The sequence below is a fragment of the Rhincodon typus genome, chromosome 26, assembly GCF_021869965.1.
Source record: "Rhincodon typus isolate 14 chromosome 26, sRhiTyp1.1, whole genome shotgun sequence".
NCBI classification, from domain to species: domain Eukaryota; kingdom Metazoa; phylum Chordata; class Chondrichthyes; order Orectolobiformes; family Rhincodontidae; genus Rhincodon; species Rhincodon typus.
The window spans coordinates 12,629,395-12,655,811 of NC_063357.1; the positions used below are offsets into that span (position 1 = coordinate 12,629,395).

Below are 26,417 nucleotides of genomic sequence, written 5' to 3' on the forward strand. Positions count from 1 at the left end.
AGAGGTAGTAGAGGTAGTCTTGTAGTCAGTTCTAATATGTTTCTAATATAGGGTAGGGTGGCCAGTGTGTTGGGGCGTACAGTGCCTTCTCTAGTGTTGTTTATTTGCTCTCCCCCCAGATCCAGCCTAAACCATGAGTCAGGTACATTAAAATACTTTTGTGATCATTAAACGAGCAAAGTTGGAAGTAACACACCACCCTATTAACAGCATATTCACCAGGATCAAGTTCACCAGGGAAGAGGAGAACAACAATCAACTCCCATTCCTGGGCGTAATGGTGGAACAAACGAACAACAGTGAATTCCTTACCAGCGTATACAGAGAGATGACACACACAGACCAAATCTTCAACAATAACCACCCCAGTGTCCACAAACAGAGCTGTGTTAAGACTCTGTTTAAACAAGTGATAACATACTGCAACACCCCAGAGCTGTGCAAAAGCAAACAGGAACACCTATACAAAGTTTTTGCAAACCGCAGGTATCCTAACAGCTTCATCCTCCGATGTCTGGCAAATAAACACCAAGACACCATACCCCCAAAACACACTGGGTGTCCTACCCTATATTAGAAACATATTAGAACTGACTACAAGAATCCTACGACCTCCTGGAATAATGACAGCACACTGAAGAAGGGTCCCAACCCGAAACAACAACTTTCCTACTCCTCTGATGCTGCCTGGCCTGCGATGTTCCTCAAGCTCTACACTATGTTATGTTGTAACAGATCCCATCTGCATGCCACTACGGAGCAAAACCGGAAACAGAACTACCCACCATGACAGACCGGAACAGAACGACTGCTTCAATGGAGGCTAGACAGCACTGAAGATATCACCTAGAAGGGGGACGAAACGTTTGTACGAAAAGCAGTCAGCACGGCAAACCAACCAACAACTCCAGCCACAATCCGAGCTACAGATCTTTGCTAAAACATTAAACATAGTTTAGCGCATTCACAAAATGTATCATACATTGGCCAGCATTCAAGTGTGGATACAGACAGAAATCTGTGGCTCTTGATGTCCAAGATACCATCAAATTAATATGTTACACAATTAATGTATAACATGAAGATTGGCAGCAAGCATGTTAATTTTAGCTTTTTTTTTAGAAAAAGCCAGTTTGCTGATAAAATAAAAATCACATAGAACCTGTACCAAAGGAATACCCAATTTTCAAATTTGTGCTGCTAAACTCAGTCGGATAAATATTTTACAAGTTAATAATAACTCAGCAGGCTATTTAAGTTCTGATCTTTAGATGGCTGAGTACCTTTGCACCTTTTGTTAAAAAATGAGCCATGTTTCAAAAAAAAACTTTCTTTACTGTCTAAAATCCATGCATATCCAGAAGAAAAGATAATGCACTCCAGGTTACAATAACATTGCTTGGCATTGTATTCACAAAAAACCCCTCAATTAACAATGAGCACTATTGATAGAGAATCAAATCTTTTTTGTATATTTACAGCAATAACAAGTTTTTGGTTTGTTACAAGCAAACCTTGCTTCAATCTATCATTGATTTTTTTTTTAAATTCTCAGAACGTTCCTTAAGTTAGCATGGCGTTCTTTACACCTATTAAACTTTTGGATATATCCTTCTTCCCCATAAATCCATTGCAATTATTTTAATTCTGACCTGCACTTATATGAAGCTCATTGTCTACACAGTATCTTTACACATACTTAGCATCCCTTGATGTCACTCTGACAATACACTGAGTCACTTATGTTTTGTCCTCAGTCATCACCCTTGACCACAATGTTGTACACCAGCAGGAAATTTTGCAGCCCACCAGACAGCACTTTGTTATCTTAGCCACAAGAATGGCTTTTTACAACACTTGGCTAGTCACAGAGAAAGTTCTGAATGAGACACTGTTCAGTTAAGCGTAAAGTTCTCAAATCGGAAAGTGTCATCTTGAGTTAAATTCAGTCACATGTAATTAAATATCTGACACTTTCTGATGGACCAGGATTTTCTTTGTGAGTGAACTGCATTTAATTCTACCGCAGAAAAGTGTCAGTGTTTGGACAAATAACATCTTATTGTCAATGTAAATCATAACATGGTTTCTCCTGAACACGTAGACAAATGAATGTCAGCTGTCATTCAGTCATGTGCCCAAGTGGACACACTTTATGTACAAGCCTTGGTTTGCTGGGAAAGCAGGATCAGCACTAAGCGTGTTAAAGTGCGTTTGGGACGGCACGGTGGCACAATGGTTAGCACTGCTACCTCACAGCGCCAGGGACCCGGGTTCGATTCCACCCTCCGGCGACTGTGTGGAGTTTGCACATTCTCCCGTGTCTGCATGGGTTTCCTCTGGGTGCTCCGGTTTCCTCTGGGTGCTCCAGTTTCCTCCCACAGTCCAAAGATGTGCAGGCTAGGTGGATTGGCCATGCTAAATTGCCCGTAGTGTTCAGGGATGTGTAGATGATATATAGGGGGATGGGTCTGGGTGGGATGCGCTGAGGGTCGGTGTGGACTTGTTTCCACACTGTAGGGATTCTATTCTAGTACCAAAAACATGGGAAATAAGGTCTGATCAATTAAATACAGTAAAAACTTGCAAGAACCAATGAAATACACTACACAACCCTTTACACATGCCCCATCATTCAGTATGATCATGGCTGATGTTTTGCCTCAACTCCATTTTCAAATCTGCTCCCAAGACACCAGCTATTTCAGCCCTCAATATATTTAATAGTGGTGAATCCACAATCTTCTGAAGTCAGGATTTCTAACCGTTCACAATCCAAGTAAAGAAACCTCCCTTCACCTTCATCCTAAATGATTTATCTTATCCAAAGACTGCGCCCCCTTTTCTAGATTCCTCAAGTGTTGCAACCTTTCAGCATCTTTCTTGTCAAGCCCTTCAGAACCTTTTATGTTGTGATCATCTCTCAGTCTTTCCTCAATAGTCAAGCTTTTCATCCCATGAACCAATCTGGTTAACATTTGTTCCACTGTCTCCAAGGCAAGTGCTCTCTAAATATGGAGACCAAAACTGCACACAGTATTCCGGATGTGGTTCTCAAAGGTCCAGACAATCGTTTGAAGACTTCCTTATAGTTGCATGACAATTTCCTTGCAATAAAGGCCAACATGAAATTTGACTTTCTAATTGCTTGCGGTACCTGCATGCTAACCTGATGGTTCTTATGCAAGTCCAAAGTCTCTCTGAATATCAGCACTCAAGATTCACACCTTTAAAAAATATTTTGCTTTTCTATTCTAGATCAAAGTGAATAATCTTACACTTTCCCACATTATACACCATTTGCCACCCCCTTGTCCACTCATTTAACCTGGCTATATTTCTTTGCTGTTTCTTTGACTCCGCCTAACAGCTCGTCTCATCAGCAAATTTAAATACATTACTCTGTCTCTTTGGCTATGTCATTAACACAGGTTATAAATAATTGAGGCCCCAGAATTAGTCCCTTTGGCACAGTCAGTCAATCTGAATATGATCAATTTATTCCAACTCTGTTCCTGTTAGTTAGCCAATCCATTATTCATGCTAATATGCCACCCTACCACCATGAGTTCTGACATTGTACATAATCTTTAATGTACCACCTTATCAAAATGTCCGTGGAAATCCAAATATCTGTTATTTTCCAGTACCTCTTCATCCAGCCTGCTTAGTACATCTTCACAGAACTCAAATACGTTTGTCAAACACTACTTCACTTTCACAAAACTATGTTGACCCTGACTAATGGTTTTATAGTTTTCAAATATGACTCACTACAGTTTTATTAATAACGAATTCTACTACATTGCCAATGACAGATGTTGGGCTCACTGACCTGGGTTTCATGCCTCTGTCTTTCTTACTACTTAAGTATTACATTTGCACTTCTCAAATCCACTGGGACTTTTTCAGAATCTAGGAATTTTGGAAGATTGCAACTAATGCATCTCTGCCACCACTTCATGTAATCCCTTGGAAGTAACCCATTAGGTCCAGGGGATTTGTCATCCTTTGATCTCATTGGTTTTCTTAGTACTTTTTCCTCGACTGAGCGTAATTGCTCCCTCCTTTCAGCACTCCGATTTTCTACTATTCTTGTGATACCTTTACTGTCTTCTACGGTGAAGACAAGAGCAAAATACTTGTTTAAATTCTCTGAAATTTCATTGATTCCCCATTATTAATTACCTAGTTTCAACACCTAAATGACCAGAGTTCATTTTAGTTACTCTCTTCCTTATTATGTACTCGTAGAGGCTTTTACTGTTTTTATATCTCTTGCTAGTTTTGTTTTTATGATAGATTCCTCCTTTTTTTGTCCAGTAAATTTTAGCTGACTTCTAGAAATATGCCCATTCTTCTGGCCTCTCACTAATTGTTGAAGATTTGCAAGCCCTTTCTCTTCAATTTGACATCATTAACTACAGATGATGCATTCTTCTCACAAAATCTTCATTTCTCAATCTGATGTACGTGGAAAGGCAGAAGTAGCAGACTGAAGGCACTGAGGAAAGGGAACCTCAAAACCAACACTATGGCTAAAGCATCAAAATCAACTGTATGTGCAAAGCATCTTTAACTTATCAAAACATATCAAACAAAATCTGGCTCTTAACCACAATGAGAGATATTAGCAACCAAATGCCTGTTATAAGGAGCATTTTAAAGAGGGGAGAGAGAGAGAGAGAAGTAAAACAGGAGAGAATTCCAGAACTAAGGGCCTAAACAGCTGAAGTCATTGCCACCAATGCAGGGGTGGCTAAAAGCAGGAATGCAAAAGGGATCAGTATGGAGGAATGCATGAGCTTAGAAGATTGTAGGGTTGGAGAAGGTTGGAGAGCGGGAGAGCGCAAGAGATTCTGATTTACAGTATCCACAGTTCTTTCGGGTTTTATTGAGTTTAGGATGAGCTCAAGTTTATACAGGGTGGGAGGCCGGCCAGGTGCACATCGAAGTAGCCAAGTATCAAGTTCATTATGAGTGTTTCAGCAGCAGATGAGCTGGGGCATCCAGACAGATAATGTTAAGGTGAATGCAAACAGATATGGTGAAGGCGCAAGGTAGCTGAAATATTAACTTCCTCCTTTTTGGAGGATACGGAGCAGGCATTGATAAGTAGGTCTGTGGTGTAGAAACAGACTGTGGGTGCTGGCACATATCATTGGAGAAGATCACAGTCATAAAAAGAGATGAAGCCATGTAGGGATCTCAAAGCATGGATTAGAAGCATCATCAATTTTATGAGACATAGAGAGCCAGTGAAGCTTAGCAAGAACTGATGTTATGAGAATGTAAGACAACAAGGTGCAGGGCTGGATGAACACAGCAGGCCAAGCAGCATCATAGGAGCAGAGAGGCTGACGTTTCGGGCCTAGACCCTTCATCAGAATGTAGGTGTGTGTGTGGGCCATAGTATGTAAATGATTTGCAATTTATGGAATAAGAGTGCATCTGTAGTTGTAATTTGGTCTATTTAACAAGGTACAAATCATGTGCAAGCACATAGTTCAATCATGGCACTTTTAGACTACCTGCCTCCTTGATTAGTATTCACACATGACATAATGGCAGCTAGTGTGTGAAAATAAAGCAATGAAAACAGAATACTGTATAAAATGGGAAGGAAAGAACACATTTGTACATAAAAACACAAACTTGGTTAACAGAGCAGGGCAATGGAAAAGAACATCAAAATAATAAAATGTGCATTATAAAACGAAACAAAGAACTGCAGTGCCTGGAGAACTAAAACAAAAGTAAAAATTGCTGGAGAAACTCAGCATGTTTGTGGAGGCAAAGCAGACTTAATGTGTCAAATCAAGTGACCCTTCTTCGGCACTGTGGACAGTGATGCACTGAAAGTTTATTTACATGCATTTTAATAGAACCATCAACACAGTCGAGGCGAACAGTTCAGTGCATTAGAAACAAGGGTAGAAAAGAAACTAAAATTGGTCTGTTGCCCAGCAACAAAATGTTCAATGACACAGGGTGGTGGAGGTAGAAACAAGAGATAGTAGGATCTGCAGATGCTGGAGAATCTGAAATAACAAGGTGTAGAGCTTCTTCTGAAGGGTCTAGGCCCGAAACGTCAGCCTTCCTGCTCCGCTAATGCTGCTTGGCCTGCTGTTGTTCATCCAGCTCTACACCTTGTTATTGGAGGTAGAAACAAGTTTGTTTCAGAAGGCAATGTGCAGGTTTCTTTTGGAGAGAACATAGAACATAGAACATTACAGCGCAGTACAGGCCCTTCGGCCCTCAATGTTGCACCGACCTGTGAAACCAATCTGAAGCCCATCTAACCTAAACTATTCCATTATCATCCATATGTTTATCCAATGACCGTTTAAATGCCCTTAAAGTTGGCGAGTCTACTACTTTTGCAGGCAGGGCATTCCATGCCCTTACTACTCTCTGAGTAAAGAACCTACCTCTGACATCTGTCCTATATCTATCACCCATCAATTTAAAGCTATGTCCCCTTGTGCTAGCCATCACCATCCGAGGAAAAAGACTCCCACTGTCCACCCTATCTAATCCTCTGATCATCTTGTGTGTCTCTATCAAGTCACCTCTTAACCTTCTTCTCTCTAACGAAAACAACCTCAAGACCCTCAGCCTTTCCTCATAAGACCTTCCCTCCATACCAGGCAACATCCTGGTAAATCTCCTCTGCACCCTTTCCAATGCTTCCACATCCTTCCTATAATGCGGTGACCAGAACTATACGCAATACTCCAAGTGCGGCTGCACCAGAGTTTTGTACAGCTGCAACATGACCTCATGGCTCCAAAACTCAATCCCTCTACCAATAAAACCTAACATACTGTATGCCTTCTTAACAACGCTATCAACCTGGGTGGCAACTTTCAGTGATCTATGCACATGGACACCGAGATCTCTCTGCTCATCCACACTACCAAGAATCTTACCATTAGCCCAGTACTCTGTATTCCTGTTACTCCTTCCAAAGTGAATCACCTCACACTTTTCCGCATTAAACTCCATTTGCCACCTCTCAGCCCAGCTCTGCAGCTTATCTATGTCCCTCTGTAACCTGCAACATCCTTCCACGCTATCCACAACTCCACTGACTTTGGTGTCATCCGCAAATTTACTAACCCATCCTTCTACGCCCTCATCCAGGTCATTTATAAAAGTGACAAACAGCAGTGGCCCCAAAACAGAACCTTGAGGTACACCACTAGTAACTGAACTCCAGGATGAACATTTCCCATCAACCACCACCCTCTGTCTTCTTACAGCTAGCCAATTTCTGATCCAAACCGCTAAATCACCCTCAATCCCATGCCTCCGTATTTTCTGCAATAGCCTACCATGGGGAACCTTATCAAACGCTTTACTGAAATCCATATACACCACATCAACCGCTTTACCCTCATCCACCTGTTTGGTCACCTTCTCAAAGAACTCAATAAGGTTTGTGAGGCACGACCTACCCTTCACAAAACCGTGTTGACTATCCCTAATCAAATTATTCCTTTCTCGATGATTATAAATCCTATCTCTTATAATCCTTTCCAACACTTTACCCACAACCGAAGTAAGGCTCACTGGTCTATAATTACTACTCCCCTTCTTGAACAAGGGGACAACATTTGCTAATCTCCAGTCTTCTGGCACTACTCCTGAAGACAATGACGACAAAGATCAAAGCCAAAGGCTCTGCAATCTCCTCTCTAGCTTCCCAGAGAATCCTAGGATAAATCCCATCCGGCCCAGGGGACTTATCTATTTTCACACCTTCCAGAATTGCTAACACCTCCTCCTTATGAACCTCAATCCCGTCTAGTCTAATAGACTGTATCTCAGTACTCTCCTCGACTACATTTCTTTTTCCTGTGTGAATACTGACGAAAAATATGCATTTAGCAACTCTCCTATCTCTTCGGACTCCATGCACAACTTCCCACTACTGTCCTTGACCGGCCCCAATCTTACTCTAGTCATTCTTTTATTCCTGACATACCTATAGAAAGCTTTAGGGTTTTCCTTGATCCTACCTGCTAAAGACTTCTCATGTCCCCTCCTGGCTCTTCTTAGCTCTCTCTTTATGTCCTTCCTGGCTAACTTGTAACTCTCAAGCGCCCTAACTGAGCCTTCATGCCTCATCTCTACATAAGCCTCCTTCTTCCTCTTGACAAGAGATTCAACTTCTTTAGTAAACCACGGTTCCCTCGCTCGACCACTTCCTCCCTGCCTGACAGGTACATACTTCTCAAGGACATGCAGTAGCTGTTCCTTGAACGAGCTCCGCATTTCAATCAGTGAGAAAAGGCTTGTCACAACAACAATGAATGTTAGCAGTCTCCGAACTGTCAGGGCAGAGGAAAGGAATTAGTTTAATAAACCTTTATGTTCCTTTGTTAAAAGTCCATTAATGGCCTCTTATGAAAATGTTCATTGACTGACCATCACAGTAAACAAGTAGACCATAAGTTTAATTTTAATATCAAACCAGATCACACCCTGGAATCTAATTTGTCCAGAATTATCGTCAACTGGGATCTAATGGCCTACTTCCACATTGTAGGGATTCTATGATTCTATAAAACATACAAAAAACTATCAAGTTAATGTAACAATCAAATGAATTCAGTAATGCCCTTCAAGGAAAGAATCGAACCTCATTGACTGACTGTTAATGTGCTCCAGGGTGACCAAGCAACTCAACCGTAACTATAATCAAAGGCATCTAGGAATTAGTAATAAACATAGGTTTATCAGCTTCAATGTCAATTGCCAGCATAAATTGAACTTTATCTTTTATAACCTTAGTGTGATATTTATGTGCATTACTTTGGGGAAGAGAACGTGTAACTAGCGTAAGCGCTGGTAGGAACAAACAAAAGTCTTTTGCTGACATTTAAATTTGTAGAAGGTCCATCTATTCATCATTCTGAAACCAACAGAGCATTGTCACCTCACAGTTAATTCAACAATGGAAGCTCTGTCCTGAATGAAACCCGCATCTGGAGGTAGTAACGTGTGAAGATAGTCCAGTAAACTGATCCGTTTTTCATTTGCTTTTTCTTGGTCCCATTTCCGGTGGGATTTACACTACTTCCAGAAATGGTACAGTTATCAGGGCCAGAAAGGAGTCTCAAACAACGACGCACTGACTACATCCTCAGCCACATCCACAGAACCCCTGCAGCTTCTGCCTGCTATTCTACTTAAACTTAAATACGAAAAGAACACTAATGCCTCCTCAGGGAGTTTGCTAAGTTGTACAAGGATCAATGCATCAGTCATTGGGAAAACTTTATTCTTTGATTGATGTGAAATCTACTGACAGACAAAATAGCGTGACACAGGTTTGTAGGAGATAACTTTTCATTAAGTTACACAAACATTTGAAGATTGACTGGGTGGTTGATCCTGAGGAAGGAGATCTTAGGGTATTAGAAGGATATAGACAGATTGGTTAGATGGCAGATGGAAGTTAATCCTGACAAGTGTGAGGTGATGCACTTCGGAAGAAGTAACAAGACAAGGGGATACACTCATTGAATGGCAGGACCCTAAGAAACACAGGAACAGAGGAATCTTGGGATGCTTGAAGGTGGCATAAGGGACACTTGCCTTTTTTGTTTGTTGCATAAATTATATGAGCAGAGACGTTCTGTTGGGAGCTATATGAATCTTTGGTTAGACCACAGCTGAAGTACCATGTGCAATTGTGGTCACTGCACTATCGAAAGGATGTGATTACACTGAACAGGGTGCAGAGAAGATTCATCAGGATGTTGACTGGGTTGCAGCATTTTAGCAATGAAAAGAAAGAAGCTGTTATCCTAACTTGAACAGTCAATAACAAGGGGACATAATTTTAAGGTGAAGGGCAGGAGGTTTAGAGGGATGTGTGGACATTTTCTTTCACCCAAAGGGTGGTGGGAATCTGGAGTGCACTGCCTGGGAGGATTGTTGAGGCAGGAAACCTCAACTTTTAAAGTAATTTTGGATGAGCAGATGAAACATCATAATATTCAAGGTTATGGGGTCAATATTGGAAACTGGGGCTTGTGTAGATTTACAGTAGTTTTTCAGTGCAGACTTGATGGGCCAAAGGCATCTTCTATACTGTATGATTCTACGATTGATCACATAAATCACAACATTTCTTTGGTTAAAAACTAATGTAGACCTTTAAGCCCTTCACCAAAGGAACATGGTACTCGAAGTCACAGTGTCCTATGACAGGGGTCAGTGCCAAATGAACAAGCAAAGATCAGTTGAAGATGGGGAAAATTACTGCAACGGACTTGCATCCCTTAATCCAAAGGTAAAATTTCACCTTGATCGATCTAGTATCTGATTAATAAGAGCTTTAAAGGATCAGAACGAACAGGGTACACTGTCTAATACTATGTGAGACAATTAACATCTATTCAGCAAAAGCTCATTAGATCCAAGTTATACCGTCATGCTTAAATTTGACTTTTGAGGTCAACTCTTAACTGCGTACACTTTCAATGTTGACCTGTCAATATACACCTGCCTGTATGGACTTCTGTGTTTCAAAGAAAATATAACAGTTCCTTCAGCACACAACTTGCCACTTACACAAGCTCCGAAAACCAGAGTTACACAGCAATTTACAAATCCAAATTCTTCTGATGTCCTTAGCTACCCAACGTTCAATTCCTCACATCAAAGAATAAACTGTAGCAGATCAGAATAACGAGTGACAAGGACTGAGAAAATCAGCAGCCCTCTTACCTAGACACCTTCAGTAATGAAGTTAAGACCAAACATGTCTCTTCAAAAAGAAACAGAAGCAACAACTGTAGAACATGAGCTTTGAAGAACTATTTATTTCTATTCTTCTAGCTATTCCTGTACTCTCATGCTGGGTTATTCAATAGTGAGAAAACTACAAACTTAAGCCAACATACATCTGCAGACAATTTCCAGTGATGTTCACTGGATAATTAGAAATGGGATCCCAGACGAATCTTTCCCTTTTTAGCCCGGAGACATCTAGGCCATTACGTTTCTGCCACTAACATTAGCTAATTGAGCACAGACCAGCGATAGATACAACAGATTGATAAATATGCATATACACACACTACCGCAAATGAATTCAGCTTTTCTTTTGTTTTGCAGTGGCATTATATCATGTTACAAATCTCAAGTTGTCCTTTGAAAGCAGACAAAATATGGAAGCAATTAAACTATTTCTACACTTTTCTTGGCATTTTGTCACTTGCATATATAAAAAAAGGTTATAAATATTTATTACCTACTCTCTCACACTTATTTTCATTCTCTGCTTTCTTTCTCTTTAGACACTTCTGGTTTACAGCTTGCAGTGAGACAAAGGCACTGTTCTCTCACTGCCAGCTATAATCAGAAGAAATAAATAATCTAAACAACTTAATTTTGGCAGCAAGACAGAAACATATTTGAAATGGTCTCAAGGTGCTGCCAAATACACCAGCTCCACTTCTCATTCACCAAACACAGGCTTTAGTTAAACCACTAACATGACGATGTCTGTAGTATCAAAGGAAGATGATCAAAATACTGAGATTGAAAGAGTGGCCTGTAATAATATTAGGTTGCGTGCACACGTAAAGGGAGCTCAGTGCACCCAAATGCTGGCTTGTATCAGGTGGGGAATTAACAGAGAGCAGTGTCAGGAGACTGCTTCACTGTCTTGGAACCACACCAGAAGGGGAAAAGAGTTCTGTACTTAATTTTCACAAATGCAAGCTTGCATATTTTCACAAAGAATTTCAAACCACCGGAAGCTCCCTGTTTTAAAAATAGGCCCCAAAATGGGAAAACGTTTCTGTATCTGTTTTTAACACTGGCATTCTTCGAGAATATCAGCATCTCCATACGGATGCAGGAACTGCACTGGTCTCAAAGGTTTAGAAGAGATTAGAACACTTGATTGAAATACAGCCTTAAAACCATTTTTATGCATCCATTAACGCAAAGAAAACTGACTGGCAATCTTCTAAGGATGAGCTACAAGGGTTCTCCTTCCTCACAAGCTAACCTCCAGGAGGAGATCTATATATTCAAAAGCTCTACATCTAGCACATGCCCATTGTGTCATTTCTTCCAAATGTGTTGCGTGTCTGTGGGACACAAATGACTGCTTGGCTGAAATAGGGACTCAGCAATTGTCCACCAGATGGGATGTGAGCCAAAAGAAACATAATGGATCCATCCAGCTAGTATCGATGTTAACAGCAGAAAACAGTACAAGCGACTTACCCATTTCTTTTATAAAAGAAATACAGTTGCAAATGACAGGATGGCAATTCAAGTTACTTTAAAAATGCCATAAACTTGTGTGAGGACATTTTAAATGCGTCTCCAGATGAAAATTAGCCTTTAAACAAATATTTGAATGAAATGCATATTCTAATTCAGAGTTAACTCTTGAAGATGCCCACTTGTGTGTCAGGAACAGAACACTCAGTTCACTGGCCTTGGCTCATTGATTGGACCTTATTAACCATTTCAGTTTCAATGCCTTGGTTTCTACCAATACAGTACAGTTTTGGTTCCATCCACCAATGATGTAAGTGATCAATCGTAGAATCATACTGTGCAGAAGAGGTCCTCTGATCTATCGAGCCTGCATTGAATAAACTACTCAAAATCCACACAGCCGTATGTTCCAACACTGTTGCCCATAGCTTTGAATGTATGTTTCAAGGGCTCATCCAAGCGCATCTTAAAGGTTATGAAGGTTACAATGACCGAGCTACCCATACACATTATAGCAGTTACACGTGATCCACTTTCCATGGTTCCTTCAACAAGCCTGATCTTCCTCAAACCTGTCGGACTCCAACCCTGTTCCAACACATCCAGAGATGTTCACAAATGCTTATTAGTCCACCTGTTCACAGTGGAAGAGATGAACTCTGCCAATCAACGTCAAAACTACTGGTCAAGAGAAACTTGGGCAGGAACAAATTAGATCTGATCAAGGTTGATGAAATTGCAAACAGATGTGAGCATTTAGAATTTGCCTGAAAAAACTCTGGATTGTGAAAAGATATTTGTGAAAGTTTCCCACTTGCATGGCTCATGAGCCCATCAACCAGCTTGTTTATTTACTCTCAACTGGTTGTCAGCCAGGAGCTCACTTAGCCATTTTAATATCTGTTGGTTGGTTTGTTCTCTTGCTTGTCTGAAAGAAGCGTTCCCTTATCAACTTATCAGCCTACCCGATTCAAGTGCACTCTATCAGGCATGTTAACCTATTTGTTTGTGTGTACAAGCGATTCCTAGTCCTGCCCACATAGTTGCATTTTCAGGGTGAAGCACCTGTCATCCACCCAAAATGTAACAACTTGAAGCAAAAGGTGGAGGAGATAAAGAAAGAACAAACGTAGAGAATAAAAACAAGGAAATAAGAGAAGGGGACAACTGAAAGATAGTGTGACAAAATAGGAGGGCAACAGAAAGAGAGGGTGACCTTTTTCTGGTTTATAAAATCATGAGCGGCACAGATAAGGTGAATGACAAGGGTCTTTTCCCTACGGTGGGGAGTTCAAAACTAGGGTGCATATTTTTAAGGTAATCAAAGAAAGTTTTAAAAAGGACAAGGGGTGACTTTTTTGAAAAAACAGAGTGGTTCATGTGTGGAATGAACTGCCAGACAAAGCAGTGGATGCATGTAAAAGACATTTGGAAAAGTTTGGACAGAAGGGTCTGTTTCCATGTTGTATGACTGTGACTCTACAACTGAACAAGAGCATATAAGCGGCAGACGAGATAGAAGAAAAGGTGGAAACATGACAACTGGATGACAAACAAGTAAAAAGCAGGCAAATCCTGGGTTAGAACTCAAGATTTTGTTTTAACTAAATTAGTAGTATTCCCTGAATATCCACTGAACCTGCCAAGAGATATTTTCGTGACACTTGAATTATTTTCAGGCCCCTCTGTTGCATTCATCCCATTTCCTTCTAAAAATATTATCACAAACTATTAAGATGCACCTTCTCTGCCTTACTGGTTACTTCCTGAACCTTCTGCTTCTCAATACCAGTCCTGCTGCACTCCAGCAAGTCACCGCCAGTGTTCTGATCCTATGTCTGATCAGAGGAACCGTAGACAAAGAATGGTAAATACCAGCTATATCTTTTTCAAAAACGTCCGAAAGGTTGCTCAATAGTTGAATCCAGTACGACACCAACATGACAAACAACCAAACTATCCATTAGCAGCCCTGTTCTCCCCTCCAAGTCGATTTGTAGCTATTGATTTTGACATGACTAAATAAGGAATTTCAAGCATTGAAGATTACAAAAGAGCACTAATGGAAAAATATGGTTTTATACCTGTCGGCCATCTTGTCCCACATTGGTCTGTCCTCTCACTACAGTTCGAATGTCATCATCCAACCTCCTATCAAAATAAAACACAAGATAAAAGAGCATCCATACAATGTTATTAGCAAGCAAGTGATTTTGAGTAGGGCAACACTTCCAACATGCTCTATATTTACAGTGTACAGTATAATTTGTTGGCAAAGTGCTGAAATGTTGCACAAAAAACCTGAAAGAATACTAGTTTCTTAATAGATGACTGGGAACAAATCACTTGCCTGCACTGTTTATAATAAACCTCAATAATACAACTGGACGAAGACTCATGTTTCAGATATACATCATCAAACTATGTGCACAATTTTTGTCAGTTTCAGCTCATTTCATGGCATTTAAAAGTTTCCATTTTCTAATCAGTCGAGTTTTGGAATTTCAGGTTATTGGATATTTTCATTGCTAGTAAAAGAAACGTTACAGAGTGAGATTAAGCAAATTCAAATGGATAATCTTCATGGAAAAATAATAAATGACAAATCATTCAGGTAAAGGTAAAATTCAGGTAAAAATTTCAGGTAAAATTTCTTAAAAACGTAAAAGGGAGGCAGAAAGTGACCATTCAGAAATCTAGACTGTAACCTACAAGGAGGCAATATATCGATAATTACATATAAAACTTCAAGGACTCTGACATCAGCTCAAACACAAGATTTGATTAGGTGTCAAGCAATGTTGGACATTTTGTGCTCATGAAAGGCATTTTATAAACAGAACTACTTCTGGTTGTGTCAGCCCAATTAAATGTTGTTCACACTAAAAGAATTTCAAATAGCTCATCTTCAAAAGGTTAAAAACTCTCAAATCAAGGGCGAGTTAGCTTTTTATTTCAATCCAATTTAGATTGTTTATTATACAGAAGGGTTTTCAGAGAAAGCACTCCCCAAAACAGTCCTGAAGTATGCACGCACACATGAATTTTGAGTGATAGCAGTGTTGGGGAATTAAACCCTTTCTTGATTTTGTCACCCAGTGTTACCATTAACTAGTCACAGTCAACTGCAGTACCACAATTAGGTTCCATTTTCTTCCATTTCAATAACATTTTGGACCCCTAGTTTTGAAATAGATGTCCTTCATTCAACTTTTCTGTTTCCTACTCCAGTCATCACTTAGTCTCAGAGTAAGGCTGCCAACTGGTGGTAAATTATGGATAATGGAATACAGTGGGTCAATGCCCTTAGGGACTTTGGTTGAGAAGGGCCAATCTCATTACAAAGTAGACCCATGCAGCCAACAGAAAGATACTCACAGCCCTCCGGAACCACCCCCCCGGCCAACCTCTACCTTCCGACTCCACCTCCTCTCCCAACCCTACCTCCTGTCGTGTATTTACTATACTTCTGACATTCCACTCTCTGATGTTGATTGTTCTGTTCTCAGCAAAGGTCTCAGTTTTATTCTTCTGCACCCTCATCTTAATGAATTTCGGGCACAAATTGACATTGAACTCTTCTTCCATTGTCTTCACCTCTGTGCCCATTTCTTTGGCATGAGTACTCCGTCCGTCCCACAGATCCCTTCGCCCAGTTCCAACACTCTCTCTTCACCTAGACCCCTCCCTCTGGCCTTTTACCTGCAATTGACCTGTTCAGAGAGATCTTCAACGTGACATTGGTTGCCTCAATTTCTCTGAACCCCTCACCTATTCCAGCTTGTCTCCCTGTGTACTGTCTGCACTTTGTGCTCTCAGATCCAATCCTGACTTTGTAATTAAGCCTGCTAACAAGGGTAGTACTGTTGTCATCTGGTGAACTGACTTCAACATTGCAAAGGCTGAGCAGCAACTCTCAGATACCTCCTCCTATATCTCCCTGAACCATTACCCCATGGAACGTCAGGCCATTGTGTCAACTATGGTCACCAACCTCATTTCACCTGGTGATCTCCTCTCCACTGCCTCTAAAATCATAGTCTCCCAATCCTGCACAGCTCGTTTTACCTCCTTTCCAAAATCCACAAACAGGACTGCCCAGGCAGACCTATTGTTTCTGCCTGCTCCTGCCCCACAGAACTCATCTCTTTCTACCTCGACTTGATTTTTCCTTCCCTTGTCCAATCTCTTCCCATAACATCTGCAATTCCTCTGAATTTCCAGTTTGCGAGTTCCAGCCACTGCCTCTTTGTCAAGGACGTGCAATCCCTTTACACATCCATTTGCCATTAGGATAGTCTCGGGGCTCTCCGCTTCTTCCTGGAAGAAAGGCCTGAACCGTTCCCATCCACTACCACTCTTCTCCACCTGACAGTGAACAACTTCTCTTAACGCCTCTCATTTTCTTCAGGTCAAAGGGGTGGCCGTGGGGAACATAGAACGTTATCTGTTCCTATTCCGGTTCCCACCCACAACTCTTTCTCCAGTATATCAATGATATCATCGGTGCTGCTTCCTTCTCTCATACGGAATTGGAAAAGTTTATCAATTTCACTTCCAATTTCCAACCTGCTCTCACCGTCACCTGGTCCACCTCTAAATCCTCCCTTCCCTTCCTCTACATCTCTCCTTCCATTTCTGAGAATGGACTGGCCGATAATATCCACTATAAACCCATCGACTCCCACAGTTGCCTTGACTATACATCCTCACACCCTGCTTCCTGCAAATACACTATTCATTTCTCCTAGCTCCTCCAACTCCTTCACAACTGTTCTGATGATGCCAACTTTGACAAGGCAGCCTCCAAAACGTCCGCCTTCTTCCTGAATCGAGGATTGCCCAGCACCATAGTTGAGAGGGCCCTCAGTTGGGTCTGACCCATCTCCTGCACCAGCCCTCAACTCCTCTCTTCCCTCCCTCCCTCCCAAAACATCAATACGGTCTCTCTTGTCCTCACCTACCATCCCACCAACATCCACATCTGGAGGATTATTAGCTGCTATTTCCACCACCTCCAGCAGGATGCTACCACCAGACACATATTCCCCTCCCCCTCCCGTCAGCCTTCCGCAAGGACCATTCTCTCTGGGACACCCTGGTCCTCTCCACCTTCACTCCCAACATCCCCTCTCAGTCTCCACAGCACCTTCCCCTGCAACCGCAGAAAGTTTAACACCTGCCCATTTACCTCCTCTCTCCTTAGTATCCAAGGGCCCAAATACACCTTCCAGGTAAAGGGCACTTTGTGTGAAATACAGATAATCTAGTTTACTGCATTTACTGCTCACAATGTGGTCTCCTCTACACTGGGGAAACGAAGCATAGACTGGGTGACCACTTTGTGGAACATCTTCGTTTTGTTCACAAAAAAGACCGAGCTTCCAGTTACCTGCCACTTCAGCACACCACCTTGCTCCCTGGCCAACATCTGTCTCAGGGTTGCTGCAATGCTCCAGTGAAGCTCAGCGCAAGCTAGAAGGCAGCACTTCATTTTCCGCTTGGGAACTCTACAGCCTTCTGGACTCAATATCGAGTTCACCAATACTAGGGCTTGAGGCAAATTCTCCCATGTCCTTACCCCAACCTCCATACATCAGGCCTTGTAACCACATGGTCTGCTATTACACACAACCCATTGTTATCCACTAATAGTCCCCATTAATAGCGATTAATTCTCCTAGCTGACCCTTATCGACTCCTTTGTCTGTCCAACTGTTTTTCTCTCTCTTTGGGTTCTATCTGCACCTATCATTTACTCCTTAGTCCTCCCCAAACCCTATCTTCTGCTTAAAAACCAACTTTTTCCTAGCTACCATCAGTTTTGGGAACACCACCACCTCGAAGTTCCCCTCCAGGTCACTCACCATCCCGACTTGGAAATATATTCCCATTTCTTCACTGTCGCTGGGTCAAAATCCCAGAATTCTCTCCCTAATAGCATTCTGGGTCACCCCATAGCAGCAGTTCAAGAAGGCAGCTGACCACCACCTTTTCAAGGGCAACTAGGGATGGACAAAAAATGCTGGCCAGCCAGCAATGCCCACATCCCACAAATGAATAGAGAGAAAAGAAAAGTTCTGAAGGGTCAACAGATCTGAAACATGAACTCTGATTTCTCTCCACAGATGCTGCCAGACCTGCTGAGCATTTCCAGCAATTTCTGATTTTGTTTCTGATTTCCAGCATCCATGGTGCTTTCGGTTTTTAAAAGAGAATTGTGCCCCACCAGTGACAGATGAACTATAGCAACAGATCAAAGGATTGTGTGGTAACATACTTCCCCAGTCACAACATTTACATATATAGCTTGGTGTTAGTTCTAAGTGATTTATGTTAGAAGATAACTGAAAAAAAAGGAAGCACTTGTATCCTAAAGATTTTTTTGCAGAGGTGGAATGCAGTTCTGTACAGCCAACAGTGTGTAGGTGGAAACAGGATACCGGTGGAAAGACTACATCCTCCCTTATGAAGCTAGAAGATAAGGCAAAAGAATTGATGGTGGCTTGATAGCAAAAGGCAACCTAATCCTCCAGGACTTGGTTTATAAATCATATGTCTTGAGCTTAAATTCAGTTTGAATGTCAATTAGCTGCAACTCAATATTGTTTTCACATGAATACAGAGACTGCTATAGGCGTTCCATACCTCAAACACAACTTTTTTTAAATCCCAATCACAGATACAAATTTAATGCAAGCTCGTGAAATAAGGGCAAAAAATTGAAGATTTATCCACAAAATAGTTTCACAGTGAAGGCAAAGAAACTGACAACTAGAAGTAATTTTTAAATGCATACTGGAATAAATGAAAACCAAAAACAGCTGGTTATTGGATAAGGGAAGCCTTTTTTGATAATTATATCACTGGCACTGAAGGCAATTTCTGAAATTTTTGGACCTTTTGCATCAGTAACACTAGAAACAAAGACTGACATTTTTGACTTGTATCCCTTTATTCCTAAATCTTTTGATTAGTGAGCTTTCTTGCTGTAGTGATATCCAAATATCAGCTTCTTTCAGGAAGTATTTTAAAATCCTACATGCAGGACTTGGAGGGGGAGGGGACGACAGAGGAACTAAAAGGGGCAGGAATACGAGGCACAACAGCTAATTACAATACTATTAAATTAAAATCATCTAAATATTACAATCCAGCTCTGGATAGCAGCTCTCTCCCCAGTCTCGGATCATTTCTCTCCCCCTCCCCCTCATTTTTCATAAACGCTGTCTCTCATCTCTTCCCAGCCTCTCATTGCCTCCCCCCACCCGCGCCCCCAGAACTGCCTCACATCTCTTCATGCTCTCTCTCCCCCACCCCCCAACCTCCTCACATCTATTAATGCAGTCTCTCAACTATTCAGCTCAACAGGTTTAACTCCGTGCTCAAGCTCCATACAAATCTCTTTCCACCTTCGTTATGTCTTATGAATACATTCTTCAACTCCTTAGTAAAAAAAAAAGAAATAAATTGCAAAACCTAACAGTTCTGACAGTGCCTGCAGAAAGAGAAACAGAGTTAACGTGATCATTTTGAGTCATTTTGGACTTGAGTCATATGAGATATGAGACTTTAACTCTGTTTCTCTCCCCATTGATGTTGAATTGCTTGAGCATTTTCTGTTTTTTAATTTCAGATTTCCAGCATCCACAGTATTTTGTTTCTTTTGTATTTCAATTCCATTCCTTCCCATGCACTTATAGCAACCCACTTAAATATATCTATGCTAATCACCTCAATCATTCCATGTGAAAGCAAGTTCCATATTCTAATCACTCTGTGCTGAGATGTTTATGCTGAATTCATTGAATCATGGAATCCCTACTGTGTGGAAGCAGGCTATTCAGCCCATCAAGTCCACACTAACTCTTCGAAGAGTGTCCCACCCAGACCCATTCCCGCCACCTTATTCCTGTAACCTTGCATCTCCCATGGCTAATCCACCTAGCCTGAACATCCATCGACACTACAGGCCAATTTAGCACAGCCAGTCCACCTAATCTGCACATCTTTCGACTGTGGGAGGAAACTGGCGCACCCAGAGGTAACCCACACAGACACAGGGAGAATGTGCAAACTCCACACAGACAGTGGCTCAAGGGTGGAATCAAACCCGGGTCCTTGGTGCGGTGACGCAGCAGCACTAACCACTGAGCCACCGTGCCAACCTGGATTTATTGGATTTGTTAGTAATTGTTCACAATGATGTCTCTGGTTTGCCACTTTGTAGAAGTAAAAACATAAACTAAAACTGTACATGCAACATTCAGCATCTTTTGATGTGGATGCTTGAAACCTCAGTGGAAAGTTGCAATTTCCCCACTCAGCTGACTGATTAAAAGTGTGGGCACTGCCACTCTGAAGTGTACAGTTGTGCTTCTTGCAACAACACTGCCAGCAGGTCGTACTGTCAGTGCAAATGTGGCCTGGGCAGGAATTAGGGTTGGTTCATGCACAAAGATATCCTTTCACTCAACACTGTTAGAACAGTAAGGAAAGGCAGCAGAAGATCCAAGTTCCAGAAATATGGGAAAAACTGCGATCAGACACATTTTCTTAAAGTCGTTATTTTCTGTCGGGTTAATAAGAGTCAAAAGTATGAATCACAGCCTAGACCTTGAACAGCCTCCAAAATGTATACATATTAATACATGCTCAGTTCCAATCACAGGTGTGTAGAAGTAAATGATACTGACTGATGGTTTAGGTCTTGCAAAGAGGCAGGAGAGGCACATATTTCATTTCAGGGAATTTACAATAACAATAATTAAAAAAAGGTTACAGCATATGCAAAATCTATCAACAGAGATCTGCATGCATCGGCCACATTTTTCTTTTCCTCAGTTATACAATAGTTTAGCATTTTCAGTGAGTGACAGAACAGTGCAACAGCATTGGATTTCTTTGATCTGTGTGTCCTGGCTTTATTTGCAATACATCAGGCATTTCAACAGCTAAACTGGAGTACTAGGGAAGCTCTGATTGGAGCGTTTGTAAATGCAACTGGGGTCAAGGTAGATCATGAAAACTCAAATCCACTACAGAAAATATTCTGCAGATAGTTGTCAGAAAACTGCAATGCTTAGTTTATATAAAATAAACAAAATAAATCTATTGTCAGCAAAATACATTCATCAAATACTGTGCCTCTGGCCATAATGTAAGAGGACTTCAGGATCTCACGCTAAATATTTTCAGAGCGTTCAAGAACACTGACTATTATCTGGGCAAATTTTTTAATCAGACAATCTTGTCATTGTTGTCTGGATTTATTACATAACAGCGCACACTGCCACAAACTCTACATAACTTTGGTATGTGCCAGAATAAACACTATCAAATTGTGGCCTCGAATTTAGGCTACAAAATCCAGACTATTAAACAGGTAAAAAAGGTCAGTACTCAGTGTAAATAGTAATTGCAAATATTACTTTCTGTGATGTCAAGACCTCTTTTGCTAATCCTCAACCGAAAAATTACTATAAACACACTGTTCCTTATTCATTACGTGGCTATGACAGAACCTGATTAGCCTACTATCAGAGAGGAAGCAGTCTTCTTGTCATGCAGCTCAAAATGTAACCGCAAATTGCTTTGAAAAACTCTTGGTACAAAACTTGTTTTTCTCAGAACTACATTTGAGCAATCTACCCTTGTGAGTTCCAAGTCCCAGGCTAATCTCTTGCACACAAGGTAATGAATGTCACACTTTGAAGGTAAACTTGTATAAGTTAAGGACGTTCACATTTATCCAGCTATCAGGGATGCTGCAGGACTTGATAGCACTCGTAAATCTGCATTCAACAGATGTACTAAATCACTTTCTTTGTTCCAAGGGAAGAATCTAAGTGAGCGTAACAAAAGTCTATCATTTTTCAGACCATCACGTGTGCTCTCCACATTTTGATGAATTCGCTAGCAATAGCGACCAGAAAAATAAATCAAGTAAGTAAGTATTCAATTTCATTACAAGGACTAACAATTGCAAAAATATGACATAATAAAACAGACATCTTGTGCACACACAATGCCATGCCTTTAAGAAGTGAATGTCTGGAATCTATCTAAAAAAGTTCAGAGCTTGGCCTATAAGGAAATTATCTGTTTTCGGTTACAGTGGTTGTGGGTCTTGGTGGGTGGCAGTCATGGAAGACAGGCCTTACAATGCACTTTTATTGAAATTTCAAGACAACAGGGAACTAAGTCGCACCCACCTCTATCACTTACTGGGGAAGGAGATGATTCATTTGAATTTTCCAGTACTAAGTATATGTGAAGTTTGCAATTGAAAGGGATGCAACTACAAAGTTATATTTCGTATGTTTTTCTAATGTCAAAAACATTATACAATAAAAAGCACAAGGTCCAGCCTTTAGTGCATACTTCCTGCCTGTCACCCAAACAGTCTGTGTCAGAATTTAGACAAATTTTTTAAGGTTTTGGAGTAGATTGTAACTTGGATTGTGGATGTTGAGGTTGGTTGGCTCGCCGAGGTGGTTTGTCGTTGTTCCGCAGATGTTTCATTACCCTGCTGGGTAACTTCATCAGAGGCTGCACTGATGATGTTACCCAGCAGGGTAACGAAACATCTGCGGAACAACAAAGAACCAGCTTGGCGAGCCAACCAACCTTAGATACATTTCGGACACAGGTCTTTTTTATACTGCAATACATTTGCTTCCATGTACATGAACCATCACAGTTCCGTATAAAAAGTGACTTTGACCTGGGTGCACGAGTCCCAAGGCATTTCACAGGAGCATTATTTAAAACAAAACAGTATGACACCAAACCATCGAAAGAAATTAAGTCACAAAACCAAAATCTATGTCAAACAGGCTGGTTTTAATGATTGTCTTACAGGGGGAAAGTGAGGTGGAAAGACGGAGAGACACAGGGAAGGCAGTTGTCTAAGCATTAAGCTCAGGAATGAGGGTGTGGCCCAAAGTGGAACAATTAATATCAGAGATGCTCATGAGGCCACAGTCACTTGGCCACATCAGTCCTCTTTTAAAAAACACATTGAAATTGAAGTTCAATATGCCCACCATGGGTGATCCCACTGTTATAATCCATGACACGACACAATTCATGTGAAAAATTGCAACAATATTTCCACAAATTCCTTGTTGAATTTATCAGCTAAGATCTCATGAAATTGTGGAACTAAGAGGCTAATAAACAACAATAAATTATTAATAAATAATGTTCGAAAAGAGACTAATAAACACATTGAACAAATGTAAAGGGAGACTGAAACAGTTAAAATGATTTGGGAAAATGCTAAGTACTGGAATCTAGAAACTTGCAAACATCTATCATGCACACTTAAATTGTTCAGAAATTTGTCTATGGAGGGGTCATAATAATTGTAGTTTGGCTTTACTTTGAATATGTAAAATAACAGTAATTAGAATGATAATGGTATTAAAGAGTAGCAAATTCCCAGAACTACAGGGTTTCCACTGCAGAGTTTTAAAGGACATAAGTGAAAACATTGGGAGTGTTCTAACTATAAACTTGCAAAATTCCCTAAATTCAGGCATTGGTCCGGTCAACTAGAAAAATCACATATCCCACTCCATTATTCAACAAAGGCAACATGGGAAAAGTCAAGAACTATACACCAGTTAGCCTGGTACTCATTGCTGAAAAATAATTCGGAATTAGTTTTCAGATAGCAAACGTGAAGAGTTTATAAATCTTCAGCTGATCTTCAACCACAAATTCGAGCACAGAAAGATAGGTGGCATTGAGCACAATGTGAATACAGACATAGGAGTTACAAAGAAATATTTATAGATCAAGTGAATGCTCGAAACAGGGACAAATACATTTTAATATAAGCAAAAACAAATGCCTGATAGGATTAAGTAGAGTGCTTTTTAAATGGTGAAAAGCCACAACCAGTCGAGATCCAAAGAAATTTGTGGGTCCAGGTATACAAAACATTAAAATGTCATTGATAGCTGTAGGAAATGATTAAAACAGTGAATGGAATGTTGGCCTCTTATCTTAATGACTAGATTACAGGAGATTAAAAATTATGTCACAGCTATGCAAAGCTCTAGTTAGATCAATCCTGGAATACTATGAGCAGTTCTGGGCACCAAGTCTTCAGAAGAATGTAACGGTTTTGGAAATCTAATATAGATATTGCAGAATGACATCAGGACTATAAGGAATAAATGGAAGGTTAAGGATAAGATTTGCTCAAAACTTTCAAGAGATTAAGGGGAACCAATGGGTCCCTACGTACTTTATTTCTGCTGGTTGGGGAGTCTAGGACTCCCAGCAGTATAGTATAAGTAATAGAATGAAATTAGGAAACACTTCTACAAACAAACAGCGATTGCTAATTTAGTTACTGTGAAAGTGACGCACATTACTCAGCTATGCCACAATACTTCATTCAAACACTAACTAATTTAAGGGGAGAAAACAGTCTAGTGGTATTATCCAGAAACCCACGTAATGTCCTGGGGACCCAGGTTCAAATCCCACAATGGCAGATGGTGGAATTTGAGGTCAATAAAATTCTGGGATTAAGGGCATAATGATGACCATGAAACTATTGCCAATCATCAGAAAAACCCATCTGGTTCATTTAATGTCTTTTAGAGAAACAAAGTGTACATATGACTTGAGACCCATAGCAATGTGGTTGACTCCGAACTTCCTTCTGGGCAGTTAGGGACAGGTAATAAATACTGGTCTGGCCAGCAACATCCATGTCCGTGAATGAATAATTTTAATAAATGCCCATTTACATTTGAATTTACTCATAAATTAATGCCCTCAATCTCAATTAACGGAAATAATAAAGACAGATCAGCAAAATGGACGCTGGTATAGAACTCAAGGAATTAATGTTTCACAGACTTTATGTAGGAAAGACACCTTATAACTTTCACTCAGTCAGGTAACCAGCAGCAAGATGCTTGAATGCTTTAACACATTGCTCCTAGTGTTTGTGCAGTCATACCAATAAATCTCATGTGCGTGCTATTTACAAACACTGCATGCAAAGTAAATACAGTCTGTAAAAATGCCTACATCTACACAAACAAAAACAGAAGTTGCTGGAAGCTCAGCAGATCTGGCAGCATCGGTGAAGAAAAAATTAGAGTTAACATTTCGGGTCTGGTGACTCTTCCAGACCCGAAACGTTAACTCTGATTTTTTCTTCACAGATGCTGCCAGACCTGCTGAGCTTCCGGCAACTTCTGCTTTTGTTCCTGATTTACAACATCCGCAGTTCTTTCGGTTTTTACATAGAATAGAATCATAGAATCCCTACAGTGTGGAAACAGGCCCTTCGGCCCAACAAGTCCACACTGAACCTCACAGCATCCCACCCAGACCCATCCCGCTATAATCCACCTAATCTACACCTCCCTGAACACTACGGGCAATTTAGCATGGCCAATCCACCTAACCTGCACGTCTTTGGACTGTGGGAGGAAACCGCAGCACCGCGAGGAAACCCACAGAGACACGGGGAGAATGTGCAAACTCCACACAGACAGTGGCCCGAGGCTGGAATCGAACCCAGGTCCCTGGCGCTGCGAGGCAGCAGTGCTAACCACTGTGCCACTCTGAACACAACTTTGGATACAAAATATAATTTACATTTTGGTGCTATTCTCTAGTAACTGTCTCCATTACAAATTTTTTTGTTTCCATGAAGTAATTGCCAATTGAAACTTGTCACATTGTAATTACACCCTCTCAGCAATAATGACACTTGAATGCCGTGTTTCATTTTGATATCCTGTGCGCATTGCCATAGAAGACTGACACATTATATATTAAAAGTCTCACATATAATAACAACACACATCTATACAGTGCCTTCAACATAGCAGAACATCAAGGTGCTTCGTAGGAATGTTATCAAACAAAATTTAACGCTGAGCCACAATGTGATGTTAGGGCAGATGACCAAAAGCTTGTTCAAGTAACTAAGGGCTGTCTTAAAGGAGGAACAAAAGGCAGTGAGTGGGAAGGAGTTCCAGAGATTTGGACTTCTGCAGCTGAAGGTATGGCAACCAAATACGCAACAAATACAATCGGGAATGTTCAAAAAGCTTGAATTGCGGGAGCACACCTGAGATTTCAGCAGGAGAGTACAGAGCTGGGGGGATTTGAAAACAAGAAAG

The 26,417-nt window shown here is 40.8% G+C and overlaps 1 protein-coding gene across 1 annotated transcript in view; it reads right to left on the reverse strand.

Moving 5' to 3' along the window:
• Positions 1-26,417, reverse strand: part of vps53 (VPS53 subunit of GARP complex) — a 229,999-nt gene that overhangs the window by 194,159 nt on the left and 9,423 nt on the right. The window contains exon 4 of the mRNA XM_048612349.1: positions 14,340-14,406. Coding sequence (XP_048468306.1) covers positions 14,340-14,406 — 67 coding nt within the window. The remainder of the gene's footprint in view (positions 1-14,339; positions 14,407-26,417) is intronic.